Source organism: Eleginops maclovinus, chromosome 16 (assembly GCF_036324505.1).
Source record: "Eleginops maclovinus isolate JMC-PN-2008 ecotype Puerto Natales chromosome 16, JC_Emac_rtc_rv5, whole genome shotgun sequence".
NCBI classification, from domain to species: domain Eukaryota; kingdom Metazoa; phylum Chordata; class Actinopteri; order Perciformes; family Eleginopidae; genus Eleginops; species Eleginops maclovinus.
The window spans coordinates 24,516,737-24,533,030 of NC_086364.1; the positions used below are offsets into that span (position 1 = coordinate 24,516,737).

Here is a 16,294-nt window from a genome sequence, read left to right on the forward strand (position 1 = left end):
GATGCCTTTTAATGTGTGCATGTAAACGTGTGTATAGCAATATATACCTGTAGTACAGGTGTGTTAACCCCCAGTGTTTCTTCTTCTATGGTCATGTTTAATAACCAGCAGGACATTCAGTACAATATAGACTTTATTAGTTCACTAAAGTTGAATATGAAATAAAAAGCAGATTGGCTGTAAATGATTCACAATTCAGAAATGATCGATTAGCCAGGTGCATCACAGGAAGTGCGTCCTCCCACAGCTGCCACACCTCTACAAAATAAGAGCTCTGAGGCTGGGGACACTTCCCTCAGCGAGAGTATTTCCACTTCCTGACCCCCCCCCCCACCGGTTTCTGTGGGACAGGAGGTGAAGTGCCGGGGCGAGGCGGGCAGCAGGAACGTCCGACAGAAAAACAAAAACAAGAATCATGGTTCTGTGTGGCGTCGAGGGTCCCGGAGTCCAACAGATGACAGCGGGGGGAATGTTTCATATCATTTTATTGTTTTTAACTTTTCATCATAGCAATGGAAAAATATAACCTTATACAAACGTCTTCAATTCTCTGAATTTAAACAAGCAAAAACGGTGAGTGACCCTTTTCCCAAACCAGGTGCAGCGGGAAACCAAACTGAAGCGCTCACTTCCTGCTTTCCTTTTGGCACTCGCTCGGAGGACTTTTATTTTGTAGGAATTTAGTGCTGTTGGGACAATAAGAGCGTGGCACACCGGGGGCTGGCGCACCGGGGCCGGGTCTCGGCCGCCGCCGCCTTTAAGTGCTCGGAAGAAAAAGAAGAAGAAAAATAAGAGCAACAAAAATCTAAAGTCTCCACAGAAGTCCAGAGTCGCTCGGTTCCTCTCCCACTCAAGTCTTTATTCGTCGTTAGGTGTCCCCTCCTCCCCCTCTCCTCCCCCACTCGGGGGGGGGGGGGGCGGTAGCGTGGGGGAGAGCCCGGCGGCAGCGAGAGAGGTGGATTGTGGGAGGAGGAGGGTGAGTCCGTTTTGATTTGGGGGGAGGAAGGAGGGGGGAGTCAGAGTCCAGTCCACAGGCCGTCTGGGGGGGAAGGAGGGGGGGAACTGAAGGTGTGATGTCATCGTCTCTCTCGCTCACACGTCTCTCTCGCTCTCACACACTCGTCTCACGTCACTCGACTTCTTTTTCTTCTGCGTCTCAGAGAAGATCAGCATCCGCTCCCCGACGAAGACCCTCTGAGGATGAGAGGGAGTTAGTCAGAGAGGGAGTCAGTGTGTGTGTGTGTGTGTGTGTGTGTGTGTGTGTGTGTGTGTTGGTCTCAGATGTTGTGGTTGGGTTTGTACATCACACTTCAGAGTGGTGCATGATTTCTCTTCATGGATCCACACACACACACACGTTTACAACAGATTTCATTTTGGAAGCTACAGAGGCCTGTTGGGGTCAGACGGAGGTCAAATATATAACTGAATAAACTTAATGATTTATTCTAAATTAATGAAAAGAAGTAACAAACCGTGAGTATTTCCCCAAAGCTTCAATGAATACGTTCTTGTACATTTTTCACTTAAAGAATAAATGAGATTGTTTGAAGTCCTGTTGATTTGAGTGTTTACAGTTTATCCAACATTTGACTTTAAATGATTAAAGAAAATAAATGAAACCTTTTGTTTTAAATTGTAATTTAAAACAGTTTTTCCTCAAACATGTTTGAATCCTGTACTGTGTGTAGTGTATATTTTAGTGTGTATTATGGTGTGTACTCACCAGGCCTGGCTCTTGAGCTTCCTCAGCTCCTTGGTGGCCCAGGTTGCGAGGGTCTTGGTCTTGTTGGTCTTGGATCGCCGGCCCTCCGTCAGCAGGTCGTTGATGAGCGGACGCAGCTCCACCAGTTTCATCACGTCTTTCCCGAACGCCGTGCACAGGTCCCTGCGCACACACACACACACTAGCTTTTATTGTGAAGGAGCAGCATCACATCACCCAGAATCAAACTAAACTGAGGAATGAGATTAACCCGGGGGGGGGGCTTATAATGTAACTCCTTTTGTTTATTTAAATAGCACCATTTATTAAATAGATAAGAACCTTCCTCTTCATCTCAAACATCAGGAATGACAGAAAGATTTCAGCATGTTTGATGTTCAAACTCACAAAAGTCCTCAGATAAAACTCCATTCATATCTGCAGCTTCAGGGGTGTGTGTGTGTGTGTTGGTCTCAGATGTTGTGGTTGGGTTTGTACATCACACTTCAGAGTGGTGCATGATTTCTCTTCATTGACCCACACACACACACACCCACTTATTCCAACAGGGAACACTGATGAGTACAAAACCTGTCCCTGGAATGCAGAAGCTATAGTTTACGGGGTGCACCTGAAGGCACCACGCAGTCTTTCTAATCTTCAGTAAAGAGACTCTCCTGCCACCTGTTCTGCTCCGGGGAGAAGACAGGAGAAGGAGACGTCATAAACACTGAGACTCAGGTGGAGCTGAAGTCTCCCATTCACAGGTGAGGACCACCTCTCAATCAACCCCCCTCACCCGATGAGCCCAGCGGCATTGGCCACGACTCCGTCAGAGTGATCCTCATCTTCAGCAATGTGGTGGATGAAGGACAAGATGAACTCCACCCGCGGCTGTACCAGCATCACGTCCGCTGTGGGGGGGGAGGCAGGTTTACATGTCAGGAACTGTAAGAACACCACAGAGAAAACACCGGCTGAACATTCATCTGTAGAGTCTCGCAAAGCCGGAGCGCCGGAGCCTCGGCCGCAGCCTGCAGCGCTCCGGGTGAAGGAGACCCGTCGCTCTGTGACAGCGTAAAATCCCCCCGCCAGACTGAAGGCAGGGGGAGGAACCGCCGTCACCTCAGGTGGGGGCATGTGATGAGAGAGAGGTCATGTGATGGGAGAGAGAGGTCATGTGATGAGGAGAGCGAGGTCATGTGATGAGGAGAGCGAGGTCATGTGATAAGAGCGAGGTCATGTGATAACAGCGAGGTCATGTGATAACAGCGAGGTCGTGTGATAACAGCGAGGTCGTGTGATAACAGCGAGGTCGTGTGATAACAGCGAGGTCGTGTGATAACAGCGAGGTCGTGTGATAACAGCGAGGTCATGTGATAAGAGCGAGGTCGTGTGATAAGAGCGAGGTCATGTGATAACAGCGAGGTCGTGTGATAAGAGCGAGGTCATGTGATAACAGCGAGGTCGTGTGATAAGAGCGAGGTCATGTGATAACAGCGAGGTCGTGTGATAAGAGCGAGGTCATGTGATAAGAGCGAGGTCATGTGATAAGAGCGAGGTCATGTGATAAGAGCGAGGTCGTGTGATAAGAGCGAGGTCGTGTGATAAGAGCGAGGTCGTGTGAGGTCGTGTGATAAGAGCGAGGTCGTGTGATAACAGCGAGGTCATGTGATAACAGCGAGGTCGTGTGATAAGAGCGAGGTCATGTGATAAGAGCGAGGTCATGTGATAAGAGCGAGGTCATGTGATAAGAGCGAGGTCGTGTGATAAGAGCGAGGTCGTGTGATAAGAGCGAGGTCGTGTGATAACAGCGAGGTCGTGTGATAACAGCGAGGTCATGTGATAACAGCGAGGTCATGTGATGAGGAGAGCGAGGTCATGTGATAAGAGCGAGGTCATGTGATAAGAGCGAGGTCATGTGATAAGAGCGAGGTCATGTGATAAGAGCGAGGTCATGTGATAAGAGCGAGGTCATGTGATAACAGCGAGGTCGTGTGATAACAGCGAGGTCGTGTGATAACAGCGAGGTCATGTGATAACAGCGAGGTCATGTGATGAGGAGTCATGTGATCTTACGGTGCACGTTCTCCTGGTCCCCCTTCAGGCCCTGGATGATCCCGGTGTACGCCTCCAGACAGCCCTCCCTCAACTCGTTCAGATAGTCCACCATGTCGTAGTCCGTCTGACACACACACACACACGATCTAATTTAGTGAATATATTCAGAGACGTCCTGATGCGACTCCCTGTGATCAGGGTGGGGAGGGGGTCATGTGGAGGTCTCAGATTCAGTGGTTTGAGGTTTACATCACACATCAGCGTGGTGCATGAGTATCATCACGGACCAAAACCAAACATACTTCTGTAATAGTTATTCTGAGAAGCTTCTGCAGCCTCCCTTCAACCTCTCGGTCCTCATAATGAGGGGGTCATCAGAATCACAATACCTTTAATCGTGCCACACAGTCACGTGACTGTGTCGAGTCACAGAGGGGGTCACGTGACTGTCGAGTCATACAGGGGGTCACGTGACCGTCGAGTCATACAGGGGGTCACGTGACCGTCGAGTCATAGAGGGGGTCATGTAACCGTCGAGTCATAGAGGGGGTCATGTAACCGTCGAGTCACAGAGGGGGTCACGTGACCGTCGACTCATAGAGGGGGTCATGTCACTGTGTCGAGTCACAGAGGGGGTCACGTCACTGTGTTGAGTCACGTGACCGTCGAGTCACAGAGGGGGTCACGTCACTGTGTCGAGTCACAGAGGGGGTCACGTCACTGTGTCGAGTCATGTGACCTCATGTTACCTTGTCCACCTGCGCCTGTGATGCCTGCTGCAGCGTGTCGAGCACGATGTCCAGGTACTTCTTAAACTCTCCCCCGATGGCCAGAGCGATGTCTCCGAACGCCGAGAGGATCTGAGGCTTCACCGACCGGTGTACGTTCTCGTTCTACACACACACACACACACACACGTTACCAGCTGACAGGAAGCACAGAGGAACAAACACTAAAGCTCTGCGGGGTCAGACATCAACGTCTCCAGGTTTATTTATATCATGTTTAATAATCTTAGTTTATCAGCGAGGTATTTCATCCAGATCTCTACAGGACTCGTCATATCATCAGGTCCACTATAACCTGACACTGTAGACCCCTCAGCCCTGACACTGTAGAGACTCCTCAGCCCTGGTGCTGGGACGGATCACCTGTCAGGTGTGCCATCATCACTACTCTGACACCAGCAGGCGGTGAGAGGAGTAAAGAAGCCTCGGATAAAGTGGTTTGAGGTTTACATCACCCATCATCATCACGGACCAATCACAAGCGAGCATCTGGAGAATGAGTTTCATTGGTCAGAGTAAGGGGGGCAGACTGACCCCCAGGTTCTCCAGCAGCAGCTGCATGATCTCGTCACAGAACGGCAGGATGTTGGACATCAGAGCTCTGCACAGGTCACACACCAGACCCACTGCCGCCAGACACACCTGCAACAGCAAGAACATCTTTATCTTCATCATCACCACCATCCGGACGTTTCAGGGAGGCTCTTATATCACTACAGAGCCGTTAGCCGAGGATGCTACGAGTTAACGCTGACACATGGAGGTGAGCAGAAGGGAAACACTGAGTCTGCTTCACACGAGAGGCTGGAGGAGTTTCTCAGCTCACTGCAGGGTCAGACCCTCGGCTCACTGCAGGGTCTGGGTGCAGCAGCAGGTGTCGAGGATCGAACCGGCACCCCCATGGACCAGAAGAGGCTGTGAGCAGGTCTCAGATAAAGTGGTTTGTTTACATCACAGCTCAGCGTGGTGCATGAGTTATCATCACTGACCAATCACGGCTTTCCCCGCCACGAGGACACTAAACATTTACGGAAAATGTAAGAAAATTGTGCAGAAAAGTCGGGAACATTTTGGGCACAGTCACTTTTTACAAACTGAATTCCATTTAAATGGATTTCCTCTGGCAGCGTTTGTGTGCAAATAACTGAGGTTATATTTCACAACAATAGGAATGAAGTCAAAGTATTAATTGAACGAACGTCCTAATATTAAGCAAAAAAAGACTACATATTTAGAGTAAATCGGTTTCTGTTTAGGTTTTTTTGTCAAGTTGTGCAGCATTTTGAGATTGCTCTCTTGTGCCATTAACATTTAAGTTGATATTCCATGACACTGTGCAGTTAACACAAAGAGTCACATCTTTAGAGAAAATTAAATATAGTTTGAATAAAGTTGGGAACATTGTTCAGGGTATCTGCACGTTTTTTATGACTCTTAAGACCTTTTTAAGACCTTTAAAAAGGAACAAATAAAAAAGGGTTATTGCATTTGAATGGCCCAGGAAATGTGATCCAAAGAAACGGGATGAAACGTGGGTGCCAGTCTCATCGGTTGCCGCATGACTAGTTGTTTATTCTTGGTGGTCCTGTTCATGCTCTCGTCGAACACAATGACAAACGAATCTTCGTCTACTCTTGAGATGAGCTCCTTTTTTATGTAAGGAGCTATTCCAAACCGCACAAGGTACGCGGTTTTGTCCCTTCCACAAGTGAAAGTTTTAGCACTTTCGGAATCGGGAAACATTTCACTGAAGACTGTGTGAATGTTGTCGTTTGAGACGTATGACTGGTGACGACTAACTGTGTGAAAAACCCACAGCACTTCTGCCTTCAACGTGGCTGTGGGTGAAAAGGAGTAGAATGGTGTCTGACTGGAAGTGGGCCCTGAACACTTTGCCAGAGTGGATATATTAGTTGTAACAGCCAACCTAGAAGTAGCGCCAGTGAACGACTCTATGGGCATTTACTCCTTTGAACACCAGCATAGCGCTTGTGTTTTTATGATCTCATGTGCGAATCTAGTGATGCACCCCATTGTGCCAAGTTGAAAGTTTTTCGACACAGTTAGTGTCACGCCTCATAGGAGCTGGACGGTTTCAGCCAGCTACGATATTTGTCGTCCTCCAACCCCTTATTAGATTTGCTTTTACCCATTGTTAACCTGAGCGTCGTGTTCCTTTTTTTCCACGGCAGCTGGATAACTACGTTCTTCTTCTACGTTAAAATGCAGATCATAGTCATACAAGGCGTTCTACCGCCACCTACCAAGAGGAGTGTGCGCTAGCCCACCTATTTCACGTAAAAACCAATAGGTATTAGACGTTGCAGGACATAAAATAACGTTATCGGCAAAATAAAACATACACATTTAACTAGAAATAGACACTCATTCATTCTGCCCCAGGTAAAATGTAATACCTCCACTCCTAAAATTCCAGACCTTTTAAGACATTTTTAGACCTTGAATATCAAAACTAAATTGAAGACTTTTAAAGGATCCACGGGGACCCTGTTGTTTTTTTTGTCATCTCTGAACAGGAAGCAGATCTGAAAGCTTCCTCTAGAGTGGACCGGTCCCTGAGGTTACCTGGTACTCTGCGTAGTTCTTCAGGCCGATCCCCAGGAAGGGCTTAAAGGCGTCCATGTACTTCTGGAAGTCGCTGCCCAGCACTGAAACACAGACCACATCTCTGGGTTCATTTAGTGCCAGAGACAGGATATAATAGAATCTGATAGATGGAATATACAAGGGCCTATACGTCCCATAGCAGCAGGTAAAGCATTTCATGGGTTTAAATAGGATGAAAAACATTAGACGCTTCTAAAGATTATTGGAGCAGCTCTTTATCACCATACAGGTTTTCATCTGTAATGACCCACCAGGTGTGTGTGTGTGTGTGTGTAGGTCTCAGATAATGTGGTTGGTTTACATCACAGCTCAGCGTGGTGCATGAGTTTTCATCACCGACCAATCACAGCTTTACAAACACTTTTTAAACGAAGAGCAAAAAAACCCAAGATGAATTTTAAGTTGGGGGTGTGTGTGTGTGTGTGTACCTTCCACCAGCGTAGACACGGCCATCAGAGCGTCCTCCTGCACCCCCCCCGACCCGGCGGTGCTCTGGAACATGCGCAACAGCGATGCCATGACGACGTCTGAGATCTGCAGCGCGTCCTGGTGCTGCACCTTCCGCAGCACGTTCTGCACAGGACACACCCCGCCACAATAAGAGCCTCTCCCCGCCACAGTGAGCGTGACAGACGGCATGTGTGACTGTGTGTGTGTGTGTGTAAGTGTGTGTGACTGTGTCTCACCTGTAGCGTGGCGCAGAGCAGCGACTGCAGGTCGTTGAACTGGATCCGGTCCGAGGTGCTCTGGATGTGAGACTGCAGACAGGAAGTGACATCACAGTTAGATACCAATACATGTAGGAAGATCTAAGCACCATGGTAACAGTAACTACGCAGCCCCCCCCACCTCACCTCCATCTGCAGGACCTGCTGCAGTCGCTCCATGATGACAAGCGTGGTCTTCTGCACCGCGGGGTAGCAGTCCTTCGCGCTGTTCTTCACGATCTCCATCAGAGCCTCGTACGCCGCCGAGCGCAGGTTGTTCTGGTGACCGTCCGGTCTAGGGGGTGGGTTAACCAGTGGGGACATTAGGAGGGGGGGCAGGGTGAACCTACATTAGAGTCTGAGCAGCAGTAACTGTGAGCAGGTCTCAGGTAGAGTGGTTTGTTTACATCACAGCTCAGCGTGGTGCATGAGTTATCACACACACACACACACACATCTCACCGGTCAGTGGTCTCCAGCAGCTTCTGCACGATGAGCTCGAAGGACGAGGAGAGGCAGTAGGTGCTCGGCTCCTCCTGGTCCTCCGCTGCATCGGTGGCTTCATACGCTGCTTCAGCCAGGGAAGAGAACGCCTGAGGAGGAGGGAGGAGAGAAGGAGAGGAGGAGAGAGGAATAGACAGGATAGAGGAGGAGGAGAGGAACCAGTTTAACTCAAAGTTCTTCTGTGGAGAAATCATGTTGAGTTTCCCTCCCAGTTTTTCCTTTCTGCGCAGGAGGAGCAGAGGAGCAAAGGAGGAGGAACCTCTCTTTATCTTCCTATGTGCACCTCTTTCTAAACACCTTTGCAACCTATCATTGATCCATGGCGGCCGGACCGCTGCTCTTTATTTGTTTCATTTCTTCAGCTGAGCCCCTGCGCATCGGGGCGATGTGTTGACCCTCTCCTCATGGTGCTCCATGAAAACACCTCTTATTAAATCCATCCCTGAGAAACACAGCGTTCCTCCTCCATCCTGAAGGAGGTTCAAACAGGAGGAGGAGTCAGGGATCGGCCGGTGAATAGGCTGTGAGCAGGTCTCAGATAAAGTGGTTTGTTTACATCACATCTCAGCGTGGTGCATGAGTTATCATCACTGACCAATCACAGCTTTCCCCGCCATGAGAGGACAAAGTCAGCATGTGATAGATATCTGAACCCAGCTGGAGCAGTTAACTGAACTCCTCTGAAAGGATTTGGGGATATCCCCCGGCTGCATCTGTGATCTGACAGCAGCTGAGGGTCTCATGAGAGAGGGGGTGTTTACAGACGTCCAGATGTTCAGCAGGAAGTCTGAATCCCCGGGCGCTGCATGATAGCTGCCCACTGCTCCTAGTACTAGGATGGGTTAAATGCAGAGGACCAATTTCACTGTGTGTGCTCTGCTGTGTGCATGCATGTGACTAATAAAGAGGGTTTCATCCTCCAACTCTAGAATGATGTTTCTAACTATTCATCAGCAAACCTCAGGGGAGCGGGACGCTTCGATACAGAAGTAGAAAGTGTTTCTGAAGGCTTGCATGCCCCCCCTCACCCAGCAGACGTTGGAGGCCACCCTGGGCTCGGCCCCCAGTCCCTCGATGAGGCACTGCAGCAGGGGAGCCAGGTACACCTCGTTGATGGCAGCTTCAGGTAGCAGCTCGCAGATCCGGCCCACCGTCCAGGCCGCGGTGTCCCTCACCACGACGCTGGGGTCCTTCATCAGCTCGATCAGGGTGGGCATCGCCTGGGGGGGGGGGGGCAGGGTCAGTAACTAGGGTTACAGGCAGCCTCTCAATGAAAGGCATCATCACACGTCAGGGTTAAATGCTAATGCTAACTGTTTGGAGACAGGGGGGTAACTCCTGGAGGGGGCGGGGTCTCACCTGTATGGCGAGTGGTTTGAGCTGATTGAGCTCGGGCCCCTCAAGGATGGACCCGAAGGCCATGACGGAAGCATCCCGGTAGCGCCAGTCGAGGTTTTTGATGTGCTCCTTAATGAAGGGCAGCACGTGGGGGACAACGTCGTCCTCACAGCAGGTGGCCAGCAGCATCAGGCACACCCCCGCCGCCTTGCACGGGTTCCAGTCATCGTCATCGTCGTTCTCGTCCTGGAGGAAGGTCAGAGGTCACAGGAAGTCAGGGTCAGAGGTCACAGTGAGTCAGCGTGAAGGTCTCAGACCATGAATAAAGAGAGGGATAGGAACCTGTTTGGTGAGGGTCTGCGTGAGGATGGGGACCAGATACTGCAGGGCCCCCTTGGCGTAGAACTTGCTGGTGTGCTCGGGGGGGCGGCCCTGCTCCGAGGCCTGCGATTAGACAAGAGCAGGCAGACAGTCAGGTGGGGGGCGGGGTTAATCAACAGGAAGTGAGCGATAACTGCAGGGGGGGGGGTAAGTGAAGGTTTCTTACACAGACCTCTGAGGCCTCGATGGCCAGGTCCATCTCCTCGTCACACACGTTCGACCAGAACTCGATGCCCTGCAGGGCCACCTCATCGATGTCACTCTTCATCGCCTCGATGGTGATCTGGGGGGCGAAGAGGGAGGAGGGTTATAGATTTATAACACAATATTATTTTTAAAATTAGACTATTTATAGCAAACAGGTAGCATTAGCACATTAGCTTCAGGTGTGTGTGTTGGTCTCAGATGTTGTGGTTGGTTTGTGCATCACACTTCAGAGTGGTGCATGATCTCTCTTCATAGACCAATCACAGCGAGGCATCCTTCACCACTTCAGAGTCATCACACCTTAAGAACTGAAGGTATTTCATTCTGTGGTTTCTGGGAGAGGCTAAGTATGTATGTATGTATGTATGTATGTATGTGTGTGTTCACCGCAAACAGAGCCGGTCCCATGTACGTCTCCATGTACTGATAGTACAGAGACATGATCTTCACCAGGTTCTGTAGAGCCGCCACGCGCACCTGAACACAACACAGGTTCATCACTGTGTTCTAGCGCACACAGTAACACATTAATGACATGTAAGGAACACAGGGTGGGAGCGTACAGTTTGACTCACTCTGGTGTCAGGGCACTGCGTGGCCTCACACACCACCTGCATGATGAAGTGTCGCTCCGTCTGCAACAGGAAACATACACACGCATCACTCCATCATTCAAGACACTGCAGAAACAAAGTGTGTGTTTGTGTGCATGTGTGTGCGTGTGTTAGTCTCAGATGTTGTGGTTGGGTTTATACATCACACTTCAGAGTGGTGCATGATTTCTCTTCATGGACCAACACACGCTTTAAACTGATTTTATTTTGGAAACTACGGAGGCCTGTTGGAGTCAGGCGGAGATAGGGTGTGTGGGTAAGTGTGTGTGTGAGTGAGTCTGAGTGTGTGTGTACCTCCTTGTCGAAGTTGGCCTTGGTGAACTCCAGCGAGTTGAGCAGGGCGTTGGTGGCGGCCAGCTTCACGTTGTTGCTTGGCTCCTCCTTTCTCATGCCCTGGATGATGGCCGTCAGGATCTGGTTGGCGTTTTCCTGTAGCTGCTCGGGGTCCTGAACGCAGCACAGAGTTCATATTAAACTCCCCCCAACATGTGACGTCGTCAACCTACAGGATCCCAGTTTAGCAGCTGTGCGTCTACCCATAGAGGGGGTCCTTCATATAGGCAGTAAATAAGACCCAGTGCTCAGCACCCAGCAGGGTCTGGTTCTGCAGGACCTGCTTTCAGAGGGTGTTCTCTGGCCCTCTCCAGTATAGTCCCCCGTCCCCCCGGCGACTGTGTGTCAGTACTCACGATGTCCTGGCAGATGTACCCGATGGCCTCCAGCGTGGACTCCTTCATGTGCTCGGTGCTGGACGGGTCCGTCACGTTGGCCACCAGCTGGGGGATGAGCTCGGGCCACTGGTTGACGGGGATCTCTGCGCAGGCGATCCCCGCTACGCACTGCGACGCCGAGCTGGGCCGGTACGTCTCTGTGCCGAGGGTCTGTAGGACCTGAGAGCAGAAGGTGGGTGAGGGGGTGTGACGACAGCAGATGAAACATATTGTCATCAGGTCTGAAAGCTACAACAGCAACAACAACAACACAAGGCATAGTCTCTTACGTAGTTCTTGATCTCTCGGCGGGCGTTGGCGTCGATGGCCAGCCATCTCTGCTGGTACTGCGTCTTCACGTCCGGGTCTTTGGAGGTCAGGGAGTTCTTCACCTGCAGACCCGAAGCCACCCGGGCCACCTGGGTGTTCCCGGGGTTCGCAAGCACCTTCGACAGCTCCACCAAGAACGTGGGCTGGGGGGGGCGGTTCAGATTATCACTATACAAGCACCGCTCTATAAAAATCATTATCCCCTGCTGAAACCACTCTCTCCTGGCTGCAATCACACTCCGACCCGTCTCAACATCTGACTGGACTCAGTTCTCTACAGTTACTCTTCTGAATTGTGTAATTTCTCTCTAATATTTGGTGCATGTCTCTTATTTAATATTTGTTCCATAATGTCTGACATGTTATGCACCAAACCATTAGGCAAGCAATATATCAGCAGCTTTACTCAGGGGTTCTTCTAGAATAATCTAGCATGAGGTGCTGACGTCACTTCCGGTTTAAATGAAGCCCCGCCCACTTTCAGGTGAAAATCCTGCATTAAATCAAAGTGGGAAATAAAAGTTCCTTCACGTCTTAAAGCTGCCGAGTCAATATATAAACATAAACATGCCATCATTAATACCTGCCGTATTTACCCGCCTCCATATCTCCTTCAGGACGTGTATTTTGTAAAGTGTGTGTTTTTCTTAATCTTCATATTTTTTAATGAATATTTTCTGTAAAGCTGTCTTTGGCTCTGTTGCTGATTTCCCCTCTGTGGGACCAATCAAGGGATTCTGATTCTCCAGAAAAAAGGAGAGTAAAAGAAAGGATCAGAAATCTCAGTTTCAGTGTCAGCCTGCTGCCTGCCATTTGTCCCCCGGCAGACCCACCGGACATCCATCCCCTATTTATTCTCCGTAAACATAAAGCTGTCTCTGCCGTCTGACAAGACATCTGACCCCACCTTCATATCTCTAGACTCATTAAACCCTTTCTGACCAACAGAGATATTGTTTCCTGGATCACTTCAACATTTTACGGGGAGTCGGAGGAAGAAAATATCAAAATTAGATTATAGTGACTGATGCCTTGTTAAGATCGGAGTTTTAGAATCCGCATTAATCTTTTAATTAATTTAATTAGTCACCCGCAAAGCACTCGGCCTTGCGGGGGACCCCACCCACTCCTCCAACAGCCTCTTCAGCCTCCTGCCTTCAGGGAGAAGGTTCCGCAGCTTGCGCTCGAGCTCCACCAGGCTGAGGAACAGCTTCTTCCACCAGGCTGAGGAACAGCTTCTTCCACCAGGCTGAGGAACAGCTTCTTCCACCAGGCGGTCAGGATGCTGAACCCTCTCCTTCTCTCTCACTCCCTCCCTCTCTCCTCATCTCCCTCTGCCCCCTCTACCCTGACCTCTCCACCCTCCCTCACACCCACCTTTCCCCACTGCCTCAATGGAAATGCTGCAGGACATGAATCCCCCTCCCTCACACACCCTTCCCTCATCCAGCACCAGTCACTTTCTATTCTACACTGCTACTGAAAATGTACTTTGCACTAAGAATTATTTGCACTAAAGAACTACGTGCACTACCGTCAAACTGTGTTGATGGTGTCTAAGATATTTATATTACTTAGTTTTTTGTATCCCCCTTTATCTAGGCCCTTACTCCCTCTTCTTTGTCTAGGCCCTTCTCATTTCATGATATATGTTCATGTTTACATTCGCACTGTGGGACTGCAAGAAACGGTATTTACACTTTCTGTATGTATAACACATGTGGAAATTTTGACAATAAAGTGGACTTTTGACTTTGACTAATGAACGAGACATTAATAATGAGGAGGCATGATTCCATCTGAGGGTCTGAATCCCTGGGTTACCCCAACACTCAAGAGTTTCCATATAGTGATTTCTATAAAGCTCAGCTGAAATATTGAGCACTGTGAGAAGAGCTGCATCATCACTGCTAACATCCCAGCATGCTCTCTGGTGCTGGTACACACACTTCCTCCCTGTTAAAGGAGTAGTCACACACACACAGGAGGAAGTGTGTCTCTGTCTGCTGAAGTTTAAACCACCAAGTCCTTTGACTGTATTTTATTATATAGTATTTTAAGAGCAGACACCTGACAGGCGTGGCTGAAGCAGAGGAAGTGCCTTGTTAGTGTGAACTGAACCTTTACACTGTACTGAACCTTTACACTACTGAACCTTTACACTACTGAACCTTTACACTGTATTTCAAATATAAACCGCTCAGAGCGGATATCACAGCCGTTATTTAACTCTTAACTGGACGTCCCATTGAGACTGTGTGTGGGAAAGGCCTTTGATCTTTAAACGCACTGGAGGAGGATTGTTGGGGCTGAGGGGCTTCTCAGTCACTGTTCAGCGCAGGACAATAAAAACTAGCTGTGTTATTTCAGAGCCTACAGATCCAGTGTCTGATTGGAGACTGCATCAGATGGGTGTAGCTGCCTCCTGAAATGCAACGCTAGCAGTGTGTGTGTGTGTGTGTGTGTGTGTGTGTGTGTGTGTGTGCGCTCCAGCCCAACACTCACCAGGTTCTCTACCGCCGCCTGCTCCAGAAACTTCTGTGCCGCTTCCAGTTCATTGCGATCTGGGGGGGTGGGGGGGGGGAGAGCGAGAAAGAGAAAGTTCCTGACTGTAATGTTAGCTCTAATGTTAGCTGGCAGATATTAGCAGGAATGAAACACCCGGGTGGTGGAACAGGTTCAGCAGCTCCTCTTAGGCTCCACACGGAAGCACATGTTTACCCCCTGATGCGTCACATTAACCCCGCTGAAGCTGCTCCCCGCCCGGCAGCGAGGCTCCAACGTGTGTTAGCTCTTAGCATGTAGCATAACGTGTGCTAGCTCCCAGTTAGCATGTAGCACCGGGACACGTTTGGTGCGACGGTGAAGTTTTCTGGACTCGCAACAATCCGGTTCAAAGATCACCAACTCAGATCTAACACATCGGAGGGTTAAATAGGATAACTATAACGCCTCAAATGGATGAAGCTGCGTCCATGTTTAGGGGAGGTTTCGCTCCTCTCAGCGTGCTCAGATGAAGTGAGCCGGGAAAACATGCGGAGGAGCGGCCGTTTGCTACAAGCTAACAACTAACTAGTGGAGCAGCTACACCGGGCAGCTGTCAGACCACCCACCCCACACAGCTCCATCCACACGGTTATCTCATGACAGCACGTTTATAGGTCTGCTGACAGACCCGGGATGAGAGCTCCGCTGGCAAACAGTAACTAATAATACTATGAAAAGGGAGTAAGAAGCCGGACGGGAGGCTCTAGGGCCGGTTAGCATCATGAGCAAACGGTTAGCATTAGCTGTTAGCATCTCCTAACTTTCCCCGGGGTTAACGGCTAACACTGCCGTTTCACAGCCGCTTACTGTAGTTTGACGGCAGAACTCTCCTTCAAACGGAGCTGTAACACACTGTCATTATAATACTATGTATAACAATAATGTAACCGTGTGGATGAATCTCTGCAGGATCTGATCTGAGCTAGTTAGCTGTTAGCTTGTATCGAACGGCCGCTCCTTTGCATGTTTTCCCGGCTGTTAGCATCACGGGGTGACTGTTAGCATGACGAGCTAACTATTAGCACCTCCTCCTCTCCCCACTTATCTAACAGAGCTAACCGCTAACACTACAGAAAGACCTCAGAATCTTCCTCGACTCTCTGCATCAGATGCCGGTCAGGCTGTTTGTGTTTCTGCGGTTCTTTGACCCACCTGGAGAGACGGTCTTCTCGAGGATCGTGATGAGCTCCATGCTCCCGGATCTCTCTTCGCGCTCTCAGCCCGGATTACTTTCTCTCCTCAGGTCAGAGTTTCCGGTAGGTTCGGTCGGTGATAAAAAAAAGAGGCGGGAGTTTTCCCCGGTGCTCGCGCGGTGTTTGTGTCTCTCTGAAGGCGCGGGGACCGTTAAGCACCGTCACTGTGTGGAAGAAGCACCGCCGCCCGTTTACCTCCTGTGTGTCGGGAGGGAAAGAAGGGCCGCGGAGGGATATCACGCTCTGATGGGAGGGTGTGCGGCCTTCAGGGACCGTGGGAAGAGTTATTATAGTGCAGGAAATTATTCAAATTAATGTATTATTTGACTGAATTAAATACCTTACTTTACTCTATTACTTACTTAATAATTCCACAAAAAAACATATATATTGTTTATTTTTACTCTTTTAATATTCAAAGATTCGACTATTTTATATATTATTCAATTATTTTTACCCATGCATTAACGTAAAAACAGGAATTTACTATTACAGTCATTTTCAACTAAAATACTGATTTATTTTTTTAGGATTGTGCTGGAATATATTCTCCATACAAGATAAAGTTGGGTAATAAGTAT

At 49.3% G+C, this 16,294-nt stretch overlaps 1 protein-coding gene and 1 non-coding gene across 5 annotated transcripts; both read right to left on the reverse strand.

Moving 5' to 3' along the window:
- Positions 1-120: 120 nt before the first annotated feature.
- Positions 121-15,952, reverse strand: kpnb1 (karyopherin (importin) beta 1). 4 transcript variants are annotated; one of them, XM_063903313.1, is made up of 22 exons: positions 15,673-15,952; positions 14,479-14,537; positions 11,934-12,116; positions 11,623-11,823; positions 11,228-11,380; positions 10,895-10,954; positions 10,707-10,796; positions 10,279-10,395; positions 10,074-10,175; positions 9,753-9,977; positions 9,422-9,613; positions 8,352-8,482; positions 8,037-8,184; positions 7,869-7,940; positions 7,611-7,755; positions 7,141-7,223; positions 5,089-5,196; positions 4,516-4,659; positions 3,785-3,890; positions 2,505-2,619; positions 1,727-1,888; positions 121-1,194 (listed from the first exon to the last, which is right to left on the reverse strand). In XM_063903313.1, coding segments are annotated over exons 1-22 (2,637 nt in total). In that variant the 5' UTR covers positions 15,713-15,952; the 3' UTR covers positions 121-1,193. The 4 variants fall into 4 exon arrangements, with proteins under 4 accessions (XP_063759383.1, XP_063759381.1, XP_063759384.1 ...); XM_063903311.1 differs by having other exon boundaries at positions 10,883-10,954; XM_063903314.1 differs by having other exon boundaries at positions 10,285-10,395; positions 15,673-15,950.
- Positions 2,693-2,829, reverse strand: LOC134878796 (small nucleolar RNA SNORA79). Its single transcript, XR_010167736.1, has one exon. It is a non-coding gene; the product is annotated as a small nucleolar RNA SNORA79 (small nucleolar RNA).
- Positions 15,953-16,294: the final 342 nt, after the last annotated feature.

Coding starts and splice junctions, on each gene's coding strand:
- kpnb1 (XM_063903311.1), bottom strand. CDS start 15,712: ATGGAGCTCATCACGATCCTCGAGAAGACCGTCTCTCCAG. Junction 11,381..11,622: donor GGTACATCTGCCAGGACATC/GTGAGTACTGAC, acceptor TGCTGCGTTCAG/GACCCCGAGCAGCTACAGGA. Junction 7,941..8,036: donor AGCAGGTCCTGCAGATGGAG/GTGAGGTGGGGG, acceptor TCCTGTCTGCAG/TCTCACATCCAGAGCACCTC.